Source organism: Antedon bifida, chromosome 2 (genome assembly GCF_963402885.1).
Source record: "Antedon bifida chromosome 2, ecAntBifi1.1, whole genome shotgun sequence".
NCBI classification, from domain to species: Eukaryota; Metazoa; Echinodermata; class Crinoidea; order Comatulida; family Antedonidae; genus Antedon; species Antedon bifida.
Window position 1 is genome coordinate 3,385,435 of NC_136227.1, and position 15,976 is coordinate 3,401,410.

Here is a 15,976-nt window from a genome sequence, read left to right on the forward strand (position 1 = left end):
CACAATGCATGGTGGAAAGGGATTGGGAGCAAACGTCACGATGCGTACGTGACGTTTGCTCCTAAACCTTTCCCACTATGCGCCACGCACTCGCTATTTGTGATCAACCTTATATAGACTCACCCAACACCCAGTTCTTCGTCAAGATAATTTAGTTATAAGAGAGAGAACAGGGCCATCTTTAGACAATTCCCGATGTTGTGTTCAGATGTAGAATTTAAGCTTGTTTTACTCCTTCGTCTATATACTTTCAATACAAGCTACGGTTTCAATGACATCATACGGCACAAGCAGAGTTGCAACAAACATTATGCGAATACGTACATTTTACTGTAATAGTGTACATGTAATAATTGGTTTGAAGTGCATTGGTACCTATCCACCAAGATTCAATGTTATTAAAAACTTCTTTGTCAATCATGGTTAACGTTATTATTAAGTCTTCGGTATTGTTATTAATTTTCTTGAGTGTTTGATTGAGTGTCAGGATTTGACGAAATAAATCGTAAATCAATTTTTGGCCCTTTTATAGAAGTTGAATCCTTTCTAAGGTTTGAATTGTTGTGACGACTAGTATGCCTTACTGTCATTGTTTATAGAATGTTTTATATGTTTGTGTTTTTGGGGAAATTATTTAAAGCTACCGTGGATGGCTTTTTGTTTTTTCCACAAATTTCATAAACTGCTTCTCGAAAATTTGGTAAATTAAACCAGTAGATAACTGGATTTATCACTGTGTTTAAAAACGCTAAATTACAAGAATAGAAATATAGATTTACATATAACGAGTCCATAGAGCATATTATTTGCGGAAATGCAGTTAAGAAACTCAGGCATAAAAACGGCAGCCATGAGAAGAAGTAAACCAATGTTATAATCAAACATGTAGTTAGTAATTTCTTTGATCGCTTTAAATTGAAAACATTCATCGATAAAATATAATGATCAGATTTGCGAATACACAAGCCAAATTAAAGCGCCGATGATCAGTTGACGTTTTGTGGTGACGATCACGGTGTAACGCAATGGAGCGAAAACCAACGCGATGTAACGGTCCAGCGCAACACACGCAACACTCAGTAACGAAGTAAGCATCAGTGAAGGTTGCATTAAAGACAAAACGGTATTTGAATATACCGTTATTATACACGTAAAATAAATCACTCCATTTGTGCAATCTGCCAAGGCTAATGATACGATGTAAAAATTATGTTTTTTTCGAAGCACCTTCGTTTTCAGAATAACAAAGATTATTAAACCATTGAAAGTGAGATTTAAACAAACAAAGTACAGTTACAAAAATAAATCCTGTCGCAATGGTTTGTTGGAAGTTAGTAATGTAATCACAAGTTGAATTTAAAGACATTTTAATTCTTTGAAGCAGTCTAAAGTTGTACAGAATCAGAATGTTGTCGGTCCGTCGTGTGTACGCAAGTTTCCCATTCAGACTACACACCGTGTCAGCACGATGACATCATCACAAGACCGCTTCATTTGATGATAATGGCAAGATATTTGAAGTCGATCAATTGGTCATCACACGTAATTCTGCATGATCTATATTTAAAATGAAATTACGTCATTACGTTACGAGACCCGGATGGATTATCAAATTGTCGCAAATTTCTTTCGCAGTTTCTTAGATCTAAGAATTACAAATATTGCAACACCATTTAAAAGCACAATCAAAATACAAATTACTGAAACCACTGGTATGATAGCTGTAATTTAAGTGCGTATTCATAAAACATTTTCTTATACTCAATAAGGGATCTTATAGGCCTACAAGATGAATTATTGGTGGAGATATTCATTGTATAACTTGTTGTGATGAATGGCGACACTCACTTGTAAAACTATGAAGATACGATATACTTTCAATTCATTGCACGGTTTCAACGACATCAGGTGAAATGTTTCAACAAACACACATTTTACTCAGTTTTATACTTTTTCAAACCTCTTAATAATTCGATTAAAAACATGTGGTAATTATCAGTGTATCGACTATTCATAAATGTTGTTTTATTAAAACCTTGGTTGTCACACTTGACGTTATTACCTTCGTTGTTGTTATTAATTTTCACTGACATTGATGTTATTTTTATTTACATGCTAATTTTTTGACGAGGTCTTATTATGCCTACATCAATTTTGCAGAAATTGGCCTTTTGAAAAATACTTATCTCACCTTCGAGGCCGTTTAGTTTCAAACCACATCTCCGTTGATCTTTAGTTAACAAAATTTAAAACTTTTCATAATAGTCATAAAAAAATAATTCAAGATATACTTACATTTTATATAGGCCTATTTGAAAATACAGGAACTCATGTATGTTTTTTAAAGATATGAGCCTTTAATCTGTGCATGTACGGTAAATTGATTATACCAGTATATTATACAATAATTTTAAAAAGATATACATCCAGAAAAGACAAATAAATGTACATAATTGTTTATCAATTGAACATAACTAAATGTGAAAGGTTTATTGTGAACGTTACCAAAGTTTATTATAAAAAAAAGTGTTAGCCTACAAATAGTGCGCTCTCTATCGCTTTGTCCATTTTGCCAATGATCTCAGAAACTTTTTACTCATAGTTCTTTGATTTTCTTCCACAAATTTCATAAAATGAGTTTCGGAAATTAGGTAAATTATACCAATATATTAGAGGGTTGGTCAAAGAATTTATAAACACCAAACTCCCAGAAAAGAAATTCATATATACAATTAATATACCAAGGGAACATGCTAAACCTGGTATAAAAACAAGACAACTTATTACAAGATACGGCAACCAGAGAAGACAATACAGCATTGTTATTGTTACACAGGTTTTTAGTAATTTTCTGGACTTCTTTGCGTTTGAAATATTCATTGAAGCGAGATAATGATCTGATTTGGAAATACATTTATAAATTTTAAAATAAAGACAAACAGTTATTATTAAAACTATGAGAACAATTACTGCTATTATTAACGAAATAAAAGAAAATGCAGTAATGTAATACAAGACACACATAATACAAATTGGACCAATCCAAATCGCAGCGCAAATGGTCAACTGACGTTTAAATGTTACGACAACAGCATAACGTAAAGGAGCGTATACTAACGCAATATAACGATCGACAGCAACGCAATTTACGTTAAGCATTGACGTAAAAATGATCGACGTCAAGAACCAATCACTAACATTATTTTTACTCTTATGAAATATATATAAAATGACATATATGCAATATCCAAGTCCGTTTGCACAATCTGCAAATGCCAAAGACACGATGAAAAAATTGTGTTTCTTTCGCAGTTTCTTAGATCTAAGAATCACAAATATTGCAACACCATTTAAAAGCACAATTAAAATACAAATTACTGAAACCACTGGTATGATAGCTGTAAGTGCGTATTCATAAAACATTTCAGTATATTCAATAACGGATCTACAAGATGAATTATTGGTGGAGATATTCATTGTAAAACTTGATTGTTAAAATATCATTGAAGTATAGAGATATTCAGAAGTGCACCGTGAGAATTGTCTACGTCATCAGTTACAGCATACAGTGATAAAGTACAAATATCAAAAATCTTCTGTATTGGGTTTAACAAGCAATATTTTGAGATTATCCATACTTCGTTTAGCATCAAATGGTTCTGTTAAAACACAACTTTTTAAAATTAGTTTCTCAGCAAATAGATGTTTCCATAAGAATTTAAATGATAAGACATGTTATAGATAACCCTTTAACTCTTTTTTTTCGAAGTTTTCTTCACGTATGTCATTAGAAAAAACGTAATTTTCGTCTAAAACAGGATAGATTTAGTTGCAGAGATTGGAAGGTTTTCGCAAATAGCTTGATTACGCGAGGAACGTCACTGGTGGGAAAACAGATCACGTACGTACGCATCGTGACGTTTGCTCCCAAACCCTTCCCACCATGCGTCACGCACGCTATTTGTGATCAACCTTATAAACTCACCCACCACCCAATTCTTCTCAAGATAATTTAGTTATAAGAGAGAACAGGGCCATCTTTAGACAATTCCCGACGTTGTGTTCAGATGTAGAATTTAAGCTTGCTTTACTTCGTCTATATACTTTCAATACATACTAGTACTACGGTTTCAATGACATCATACGGCACAAGCAGAGTTGCAACAAACATTATGCGAATAAGTACATAATTTTATATTTATAATAACGTACATGTAATGATTAGTTTGAAGTGCATTACTATCCACCAAGATTCAATGTTTATTAAAAACCTCTTTGTCAATCATGGTTGACGTTATTATTAAGTCTTCGGTATTTTTATTAATTTTCTTGGCATCGAGTGTTTGATTGAGTGTCAGGATTTGACGAAATAAGTCGTAAATCAATTTTTGTCTCTTTTATAGAAGTTGAATCCTTTCTTTTCGTTTAAATTGTTGTGACGTCGACTAGTAGGGCTATGCCTTACTGTCATTGCTTATAGAATGTTTTATATGTTCGTGTTTTTGGGGAAATTATTTAAAGCTACCGTGGATGACTTTTTGTTTTTGCCACAAATTTCATAAACTGCTTCTCGAAAATTTGGTAAATTAAACCAGTAGATAACTGGATTTATCACTGTGTTTAAAAACGCTAAATTACAAGAATAGAAATATAGATTTACATATAACGAGTCCATAGAGCATATTATTTGCGGAAATGCAGTTAAGAAACTCAGGCATAAAAACGGCAGCCATGAGAAGAAGTAAACCAATGTTATAATCAAACATGTAGTTAGTAATTTCTTTGATCGCTTTAAATTGAAAACATTCATCGATGAAATATAATGATCAGATTTGCGAATACTTCGGTAAATGAGAATATAAATATTGATAGTAATGAATTGTAGCGTAAAACAGACTAATGCCAAGGCTATATTAAAATATCGCGTGGTGTGAAGTAACATAGTAACGATTAAAACCGGCACAAGCCAAATTAAAGCGCCGATGATCAGTTGACGTTTTGTGGTGACGATCACGGTGTAACGCAATGGAGCGAAAACCAACGCGATGTAACGGTCCAGCGCAACACACGCAACACTCAGTAACGAAGTAAGCATCAGTGAAGGTTGCATTAAAGACAAAACGGTATTTGAATATACCGTTATTATACACGTAAAATAAATCACTCCATTTGTGCAATCTGCCAAGGCTAATGATACGATGTAAAAATTATGTTTTTTTCGAAGCACCTTCGTTTTCAGAATAACAAAGATTATTAAACCATTGAAAGTGAGATTTAAACAACAAAGTACAGTTACAAAAATAAATCCTGTCGCAATGGTTTGTTGGAAGTTAGTAATGTAATCACAAGTTGAATTTAAAGACATTTTAATTCTTTGAAGCAGTCTAAAGTTGTACAGAATCAGAATGTTGTCGGTCCGTCGTGTGTACGCAAGTTTCCCATTCAGACTACACACCGTGTCAGCACGATGACATCATCACAAGACCGCTTCATTTGATGATAATGGCAAGATATTTGAAGTCGATCAATTGGTCATCACACGTAATTCTGCATGATCTATATTTAAAATGAAATTACGTCATTACGTTACGAGACCCGGATGGATTATCAAATTGTCGCCCCTGATTGGTCAATTTCGTGCTTAGCGCGTACGTCCTTGTGTTGCGTTAAACTAATGAGAGAAAAGTGTTACCGGTAAATTGATGGACCGTGAACTTTTGCACAAAGCGGCGCAAAGTGTAATAATGTGCGTTTTAAAATTATGATCTTTTATTTAAAAATAGAGGTTAATTAGACAAGGCCAGCACAATGAACAACAAAACAATACAAGACGGCGCCGCCCTGTTTTTATTGCCGATTCGATAAATAACATCAACGAAAACAAAATATAAATATCAACAATGAAAATCCTGTTTTTTTATTTACCGGTAAAATTAGGCTCGCGCGAATTAACAGCGTATTTTGATATTTCCTACTACTTTTCGCCGACGCAAAAAATGTTATAAGGAATAACCAATCATGACTCATAATATATCATAGTATTTTAATTTTGTTATTGTTATAATTTAAAAAAAAAAGGTAAAATAAATTTTAATTTCTTTAATTTAAACATTTTTTCAATAGGCGATTTAAGAATACACACTTAGCTAGACTAATATTTACTAATAGTAAGTCTGGAATCCATCGAGCTAGGTACAGTTCCACTTATATCATCAATGATGTGTCTGAACTGGATCGGTTCGTATTTTCCACTACGCCTACAAAACACACAAATAGACAAATCAGATAAGCGATCACAATTTTGGTTTTTCCAGTATTCTGTAATTGTCCAATATTAGGTAATTTATATGGAAAATGATGAATATTTTAAGTATATAAATGTTTGCAAAAACTGATTATAACTATTTTTCAATATAAATGCGATTGTTTGAATCTTAAGGTAGCGAAATCGTTAATATTGTGTAGCTAAGTCTAGGTAGGCTAGCAAGGCTAGGACTATTTATTTAACAAGGGGTGATACCCCGACGACGAATAGTGCTGGGCTCTACACATATAGAGAGCCTAGGCCGGCTTCAGCTTGTCCCTGTCATGGTCTCCGGTTGGTGGGTAGTCATCTCAAGTTAGGCCTACTAGAGACTTAGACTAGAACTAAAAGGATTTCTACTCTCTTTTTGATAGGTAATTGAATTGAAGTGTTGTCTCCAAAACAAGATGGCTGATGAAGAAGAAACAAAACACTGCAGCAACTGGTATAGTCATTTTTTCAATTATTTTGTAGTAAAATTGGATTTCAACAGTAGCAGTTGACTCAATGAATGAAGATTTAATATATTTAGAAAAAAAAACTTCCAGATCAAATCCTGCAGTAGAATTATTAAAATGTTAACAATCTCCTTATAATTTCATTAAACAATTTACTAAAATACTAATCTGTATTTTTTCAGCAAGCGGGATATTCCAGCCAAAAATTTCATCATGCACCAATCTCACTGCTCCAGAAATATTTCGCTCTGTAAACACTGTGGTGAAACTGTACCTCACACGCAAATGGAACAACATTTTGAAGAGGTTCACGCCAAGGTAATGTATATATGTATGTCTTTTATCTGCTATTCTGATGTCGAGCAATATTTTATTTCGCATACAACCCAACTGTGACTTTAATCTTGGTGAATATTTTCAGGTGAATTGTGAGTGTGGCGAAAGTGTTGAAAAACAAAATCTGGAAGACCACAAGGTATGCAAAATTAAAAAATATATAATTGACTATAACTAAATATATAATACTGTATGTTTTAAGATATAAATTAAATGTATATATAATAAATATTACATGTTTTAATTACATTATTTTTTCTTAATAGAAAGATGAATGCAATCTACGTATGAAAATGTGTAAATTCTGTGAGATGGACATGGCAGTCAAAGACTTATTCTCTCATGAGGACTTCTGCGGAAGCAGAACGGAACCATGTCCAACATGCAACCGCTACATCTGCATTAAAGACAGAGAGATTCATGAGAACTCGGCTTGTTTTCTTCCGGAGCAAGCGCCCCCAGTGTCAACAACGCACAATAAACTTCATGACGATCAGGCATTCTTGTTGGGTTACCAAGCAGATGGACGATTTGGAGCACCGCAGCATTTCGATAGTGGGTTTAACATTACTGAAAACTTTGGTATGTTTGGTAGTCAAACAGTATCCCCTCCGGTCTTTGTTCCACGTAACACTGATGAACGGAAACATGGAAAGAATAAGTCACGGGTGCAAAATCTTTTAGGAGAAAAAACCAAGCCAGACAATAGAAAAGGTAGTGTGTTTAAAATTGTTATTCTAAGCATTTTATATTTTTTTTTTATAGGTTGAATAAATTATAATATAAATTATACACAAACATTACCAGCTAAAGCTTGCTCACTAGGATGTAGGCACAACACAAGTAAATTGACCAATGACACGCGATAGTTTAAATTGCTTGTGATTAGTCAAATTACTTCCGTTGCTCCTAAGTCCTTGCGTTGTGTCCATTCCTCAATGAAATCAATTTTCTTGCAGGTCATAGGTCACAGAACAGACTGTCCAACCCAAGTGAGATGGATTTCTTAACAAGACACCTTGCTCAGGATCTTTCAAAAGAGAGGGATGTCCAAGGAGCGGCAGTATTTGAAAGCGATATCGATACCATGTTATATAAAGGTTATACCATTCCAGACCCTCCTGTTGCGGCAGCCAGATATTTAGATGTACATGATTCAGCAGGTACGTTAGTGGCACCTCATAGCTTTTATACTTTATCATGCCACAATCATGGTGGCATCACTTGGCTTTCATACTAATGATACATACCTTCTAACGATCTAATTGAGTCATTTTATCCAATGGTATGCATTATATTCTGGAAAGTTCATTTCCCAACGGAAATAAGCTAATAAGCTTTTTTTCTGGAAAATCTTTTATCAATGCAGTTATTAGTAATGTCAGTATTTTCACTTTGTATGTTTTTTTATAATAATTTTCCAAATAAATTAAAGTCAAATCAATCTATCCAAATACAATATATTTTACTCCGATTTCAGAGCATGATGATGGTACAAAGCTACCATGTGAGTTTTGTGGTAAACCAGTTCCAGCCCAAGACCTAATATTACACCAAGTAAGAGAATATATAGCATATAAATAAATGCAAATAATAATAATTAATACACATGAAATGATTTATCTTGTTAACTAATAAAAATGTGTCCATCCTATATTAATTGTATGTACCACTATTTTCTTCCTTTCAGTCTGGTTGTCAGTTTGACCAGCGTCCAAGAGAGTCGAGACAGAGTCGTGATAGATTGATCAGTAGAGGGCCTCCTCCTTTACGAATTCCATCCCCTCCACCACCTGTTAGTTTTGAACCTGATAGGTGAGTTTACTTTAATGAAACTAGCTGCTTGTGTGAATTCAATCCCATCTCTCTCTAAAGCTTTGTCTACACTATCAAACTAGTTTGACAAAAAAGTGTGCTGTGTCCAAATATGGTAATGATATGCCCAAATATGGTAGTGATATGACATCATCATGTCCATATATGGGCACATCACATTTTTGTCACATAAAGTTTGATAGTGTAGACAGAGCTTAATGTCAATCATGTTAAGTATGTTTAAGTTCACCAATCCATATTTGGTATATTATCTAGATTTGCCGACGAAGATGTGCCAATGTTACCTTGTGAATTTTGTAAGGTATTGTTACCAGCTGATAGTATAGCATTCCATCAGGTAAGTATGTGCTGTAAACCATAAACAAATTTTCTTTTTCATTTAAACTAATAGTTTTTTGTTACATTCATTAAAACTAAATGTTATAATATTTCCCCAGCCTAATTGTGACAAAAGGACAACGACACCGTTACCGTCCGAACACAACAACCACCCTCTTGACCCTAGCAACATCATGACGGCAAACAGTAGGCCGAAGCTGGTCACAAAGAAAAATCCGTTTTATGATAGTAAGTAAGCTTGTGAAGTAAAAAAGAGGTTATTCATTAAGTACTATGTTTGATGGTACACATACACTTGTCACTTATCTTACTCTCTCAAAAAAATGTGATGTTCCCATATATGGACAAGACGATGTCATATCACTACTATATTTAAGCATATCACTACCATATTTGAGCACATCACACTTTTTTGTCAAACTAGTTTGATAGCGTAGACAGAGCTTTAGCTTCGTGAAAATAAACACTTTGTTTTGTTTTTGCAGGCGTGGCAACCAGATCCAGAAGTAATCATTTGCCATATCAACAAGATGCCAGTCTACTGCCCTCGCCTGTTAGAAAGTATTCTTCTTCAAACTTTTCATCCATGAGTGGTTCCCATATACCACACGCCTATGGAAATTCTACCAGAAAAGCTCATGAAAAGAAACAGTCATCCAGTCGTAAGTATTGTTGCATCCATTTTATGTTTATCTTGTGTACATTACGTCTCAGTAAGTTGATTGTCTGAGCAGTAGGCCTATGTACTGTATACAGTATATACAGTATGTTTATTTATTTATTCCTTTCAGTGAAATATAAAAAGGGAACACTGAGGAGAGACGAGAGCTGTCAAAGACAACTATCGCCAAAGGGCGTGTCTCTTTTACAATGAATGAAAATTACTATATATTTTAATATTGTACTAATAACCCAAATATGTGTTTCACTGTGTAGAGTTGTCAATGCGAGCTCAGGGAAGATTTCAACCATTTCATGATGATGACATCAATTCTGAAATTCCATCGTTTAACGATGATGTTGATACATCCTGTAATTCTGAGGCATTTCCATCACCTGTACACAAGAAAACAAGTAATTATGATTGTAAGAATTATCTCATTACACAACGTTTGGGAATTTGGGTTCTGTAGCCCTCATCACACCTCAAATGAACTTGTGTTAAGCTCTGTCTACACTATCAAACTTTATGTGACAATCAAATTTGGTGTGTCGATATATGGACATGATGATGTCATACCACTACCATATTTGGGCATATCACTAGCATATTTGGATACATCACATTTTTTTTGTCAAACTTGTTCGATAGTGTAGACAGAGCGTTAAGGCTTATGTATGTTTACTATGTTATGACATCATTTTCATCAAATGGCTAGCAATAGTCAAGTACCATTCAGGGTATGCTAGGAAGCAGGCTTAACTAGTCTGGCCTTAGAATTCAAAAGTTGTGCCATCTAAATTTTAAAACTTTGGCCTTTGTGTTTGAAAAGGTTAATTTAAAGTGTATTACTTTTTCGATATTCCGAAATGACTAATACTATTTGAATTAAAATTATTTTAAACTGCTTAAACTTAAACTGTGATTTTTGTGTGCTTTGCTATATTTACAATGTTTTTTTAATATTAGGACCCCTTGATTTTCAGCATATGCTGTTTAAGATAAAAAAATAAATGAAAATAAATATTATACTGACTTGATAACTATACTTGTTTATACAGTTTCATCTTCAAGAAACACTTCGCACGGAAATAAAGATCTGTATAAATCATTTGGCTCACAAGATGGACGACAAGATCAGATTTATCAACCAAAAAATAGAAGTACTGTGCCAGCCAATAGAACTGCAGCCCCGGCTAACAGAGTGCGAGCACCAGCCAATAGGAGTGGAGGAGCAGGCGTTCGGAACGGTGCATCAGTCAATATATATGGATCTAACAGAAACGAAATACCTGCTAACTATTCAGGTAAAGAGCAAAAAGGTGAGTGCATATTTTCCCACAATGCATCATCATCCAGATTAAAGACCCCTTCCCTGCAATTTTGGACGTTTTTTGGAAAATAATACATATATATCACTTTAAAAACATTAAACCATGTCATTCCTTGTCTTAAATGTACGTTTTATGGTAAATTATGATAAAAAGTGAGAAACAATGCACTACCTAAGTAGCTCGCGGCGATCGACCTCTCGTGTACGGTCTTAGGCCTAGCCTAGCTAGACTTAGTTTTGTAGGCCTAGCTGGTAAACATCGGTAACGTACGAACATCGTACGCTTGATATATACCTAGCCTGTTGTTGTATAGTTCCTGCATTAATTGTCTTTCTATTTTTGCCAGACTCCGTTGATACAAATTGGGGAAAACCCGGTATTTTCGCTGAAAAGTTAGGAGTCTTCCATTTGTTTTGGCCTCACGATCGATCGAAAAGTGGGCGAATTACAGGTGAAAAACAAAAATATCAATCCGCGCGCAATGCATTTTGGGATTTATAGCGGGCCGCTATAATTATTAGAATCGACTTATTTTTCACATTTTTAACCGTTTAAAGACGAAAAAAGTTATCGCAATAGGACCATATAGTATTATTTTTACATTAAATATAGTTTGTGATCTTAAATTAGATCTAAAAAACGTAGGGAAGGGGGCTTTAAGGTAAAAATATGAAAATTTTTAAATTGATGAAATTAAATAACAGCTATGTTAAACATAATTAGTGCATCTATTAGTTAAATAATGTTAGTAAATGTATTTTTTGTTGATCCAAGTACAAATTTTTAAATTTTTAGTTGAGAAGAAGCCTTCAAGAACTAGAAAAATATCTTCAGAACCATACAGCCCCAGTGAAAAAACTGAAAACCATGCGGACCAAGTGAGGAGATTCACTGAAAAGGCCCAGCGGCAAAAAACAGTCAATTACACAGCTAACGGAACAAAGCCCCAAAAGGATGGTGATGTCCACCCAGTTCGTCATAGATCACATGACCAGCATGCAAGAACGAGAACGAGGTATCTTTTGAATCTGCAGTCAATTTATCTAGTGCCGTGATTAAAATAATTAACATGAGTAAAACAATATACTGGCAATTGCAACTTTTATAAATGTAATTAAAAAATGTTCATCTAGTTTTAAAGATGTATTGTCCCCCAAAAACATGAAAAATGAAGATTAATTAAATCAGACTTTGAATAGGTTATTTTGTAGTTTTAATAAAGTGAATTACTTCCGTAGAAAAAAAACGGAAAAAAATAATGTTTTCACCTATAAAATAACATGATAAATGGTTAAATTCAACCAAAAATCCATTGGCTGGCAGCCAATTTGACCATTTTTTGCTTTAAATTCCAGTTTTTTCAGGTAAATAAATTTTTTTTCGATCCAATTTTTGGTCGAAGTCAATAACTATTATGTGACATTAAAATGGCATATTCAACAAAAAAAATTGTTTTAAATTATTTTTCAGGGGGACAATACATCTTTAAATATCCATGAGTTTTTCAAAAAACCAAAAATGTATTTTTATTTATACTTTTTAGCCACCATATTAGCTCAAGATCGCTGACCCTTGACACAAATGAAGAGCCATTGTCAGTAAACGGAAGAAGGCAGACGTCGAATAAGACGCATTCAAGAGTTAAAAAGGTTAGTCTACTACAGTCACAATTCTCCTAATACTTGACTTTCGGAAACTCTACCAAAACCAGACTTTTCTCGCGGTCCAAAAGGTCCCAAATTAAGTTTTACCATCAAATATCATATTCCGAAAACCAGACAATGTTAGGCCAGCCCAAAGGTGTCTGGTATTGGGAGAGTTTATTGTACTTGTTTTAACGTAAATACAATGAAATCGGGCGTATTAACATAGGTAACATATAGTAGCTACAGTAGTAACATTCTCTAACACTATACTATACATGTTTTATCCTAATAATAGAGTTTTTAAATATCTTAATACATTAACTGTAAAATTTGTTTTATTTTAGCCTCCTCATTCAGACCATTACTAAGCATAACATTGATGTCTAACGCAGCTGATTTATAAGAATTCTCCATTCATCTATTTTATAACCAATCATATGAGTTGTAAGTAATTTAGATTGTAAGATAAATTAACCAATCAAATGAGTTGTAATAACTAGTGATGGACTATTATTTTAACCAATCTCACAATCTGTAATGATTTTATGCTGTCAGATAATTTAACCTAATGAATTAAACATTAGCATTGCAAACATTCCATTATTGAAATGTGTTCAAAATATATTCTACATTTAATATATTCATAAAGTTCTGTATTTAAATTTCATGATGACAAAAAACGATAAATTCAAGCCGAAAAAACATATTTTATGTAGGAAATCAGAATTGTTGTCAACTAATTTAAATTGAAAGTATTAAAATCATGTAAATGTAGAACACAAATCTGCTATAATAGTTTATTCATAAAATAAAATACCTTGTCTGTAAAAAAAATATATAGTAGATTTAGGAAAGCATTTTAAAAGTATATATTTTTGGTATTATGGCTGTAAAAAGTTAAGTAGAAACCAAAGAACTTTTGGAAATTACCAGATAAATATAAATATGTAAAGAGACTGTTGAACAGAGTTGAACAAGCTGGCATAGTAGTGGTGCCTAGTGCTGTTCTATTACGATGTTGATAGTGAAAAAAGGGGCTGAACTGAAGAAAAATACTACAATAGTTTGAAACATAATTCTATTTATGGTCACATTAATTATTATCGTAAAGTGATTTAGTGGTTTTCTCAATTAACAATCTTTATTATTATAATGACGTCAGTTGTGACGGCGTGTGGCGCAGTGTGTTGGACGCTGGATTAGCGATCATGAGGTCGTGGTTCGAATCCAACTCTCGCCGTGTTGCTTGTATCCTTAGGCAAGGCACTTTATTTATATTTGCCTCTTCCCACCCAGGTGTATTAAATGGGTACCTGGTTAGACTTTGCGCTGATTACTAGCTGCATTATGGGAGTATGTCTCCATATGTGTTTGATCCGAAAAATGTCCAGTGTAATAATTCTATGTAAAACGCCTTTGAGCATGATTACTCATTAAATGTGCGCATATAAATGTGGTATTATATTGATGCAGTGGATAGTGATGGGACTTCCCTTGTGTCTTTTGTCTCTACAGTTTATTTGCGTCCGTGTATCTCTTCACCCAGGTGTATAAATGGGTACCATCCTCGCTGAGGGTTATCTGTGGAAATCTGCTGCACACTATACTTATGCATTAGAATTTATGAGCTGCATAACTGGGCAATGGATTTACTATTTTAATAATTTCATAGATAAAATTGAAAAAAAAAAAGCTAACTTGACCCTTTGCTATTTCTAATATTTAGTTCTAGCATCAATATTATTTTTTCATAAGATATTTACTTACTCTCTTCTCTTTTTTTGGGTTAATTTATCAGTTTTAATTGTACAGATTTTAGCACTTTGCACTGTGTGTTATTGAAAGTGTTTCATTTCCATAGTAAAAAAAATTATTAATATCAACTTAAGAATTTTTTTATATTAAATGTGGTTATATATAGATTGTAGTTATTATTAATAAATGCAATATAATAATAATATTTACTGTTTTATGAATATTTTTGAAAATTATTAAATGATATAATATACATTAAAAACACAAAGCAAAGTCGAAAAGAGATCAACACATTTGTCTTATAATACACAAAAACACGTCTCTTTATAACATTAAAAATATCTATGATAAAAAAAATGATACTAGCGAAAAAAAATTAGATGTTTCTTCTTGTAAAACAAACAGCGTTTGTTATGGAGAATTAATAGTATTAATATACTTATCTAAGTATTCCGTAATAAAAAAAACAAGAGCATAATAAATTATGATAGGATCAACAGAAAGACTTAGTTCCGCGGATTGATCAATAAAAGACAATGAAATCACAGGCTTCAGAATTCCCTTCAAGTGCTCAACGATGTGTATTGTCGAATCAAAACAAAGCTATGAAAAGATACAGAGAAGTGTTATTATTTATACCGGTGTTATTGTATCGCACCGACTTGTAACGGTTCCATATGGTTTTAGTGTATTAACTTGACTGAGATTGAAAAGAACAGTTTGTCGGGATGAGTTAATGTGAAAGACTATACATTCATGTAAGTGATTTTTTAAGTTTATAATCATAGTGTAATAGTGTCCCAGTGGAAGTCTTTATGGTTTATGAAAGCAGACGTACAATAGTAAATCCATTCCGAATCTATTGGTTGTGTCACATTATTTATAGTAGGCCTATACTTTATTAGGTATGATCATGATGCGATCTTGTAAACATTTTTAGCATATATATGTTATTTATGTGAATGTTAGTGGAGCTACCGTACATTAATTTATTAAAATGGTGTTTTACCTCTAGTGAATTAGCTTGGAAATCACGATTTACCATTGCTATTTCAAGCCTTCTATTACACACAATAAATACATTCACGAATCAATGAGTTTTAACAATTAAATCATACCTTCAACTGAATTTCCTATAGTATTGTCATTATATGCCTATATTATTATTATCAATAAACTTCTAGGCATAGGAGTATTGGATTGAGCAAAGCGTCTTCATCATTTTTACTCAATTAGATCCATAGATACTGTATTAAGATACTGTAGCCTATTAAGATCCGACCAGGGAGTTCTAAATAACAACCCAT

At 33.2% G+C, this 15,976-nt stretch overlaps 1 protein-coding gene across 1 annotated transcript; it reads left to right on the forward strand.

Annotated features, from left to right (window-relative positions):
• Positions 1-6,391: 6,391 nt before the first annotated feature.
• Positions 6,392-14,792, forward strand: LOC144835815 (uncharacterized). Its single transcript, XM_078690911.1, has 16 exons — positions 6,392-6,439; positions 6,679-6,749; positions 6,945-7,080; positions 7,184-7,237; positions 7,365-7,812; positions 8,058-8,261; positions 8,579-8,655; positions 8,789-8,913; positions 9,190-9,271; positions 9,372-9,501; positions 9,759-9,935; positions 10,210-10,359; positions 10,996-11,256; positions 12,064-12,283; positions 12,812-12,917; positions 13,259-14,792. The coding sequence occupies exons 2-16, from the start codon at positions 6,712-6,714 to the stop codon at positions 13,280-13,282; spliced, it is 2,232 nt and encodes a 743-aa protein (XP_078547037.1). The 5' UTR covers positions 6,392-6,439; positions 6,679-6,711; the 3' UTR covers positions 13,283-14,792.
• Positions 14,793-15,976: the final 1,184 nt, after the last annotated feature.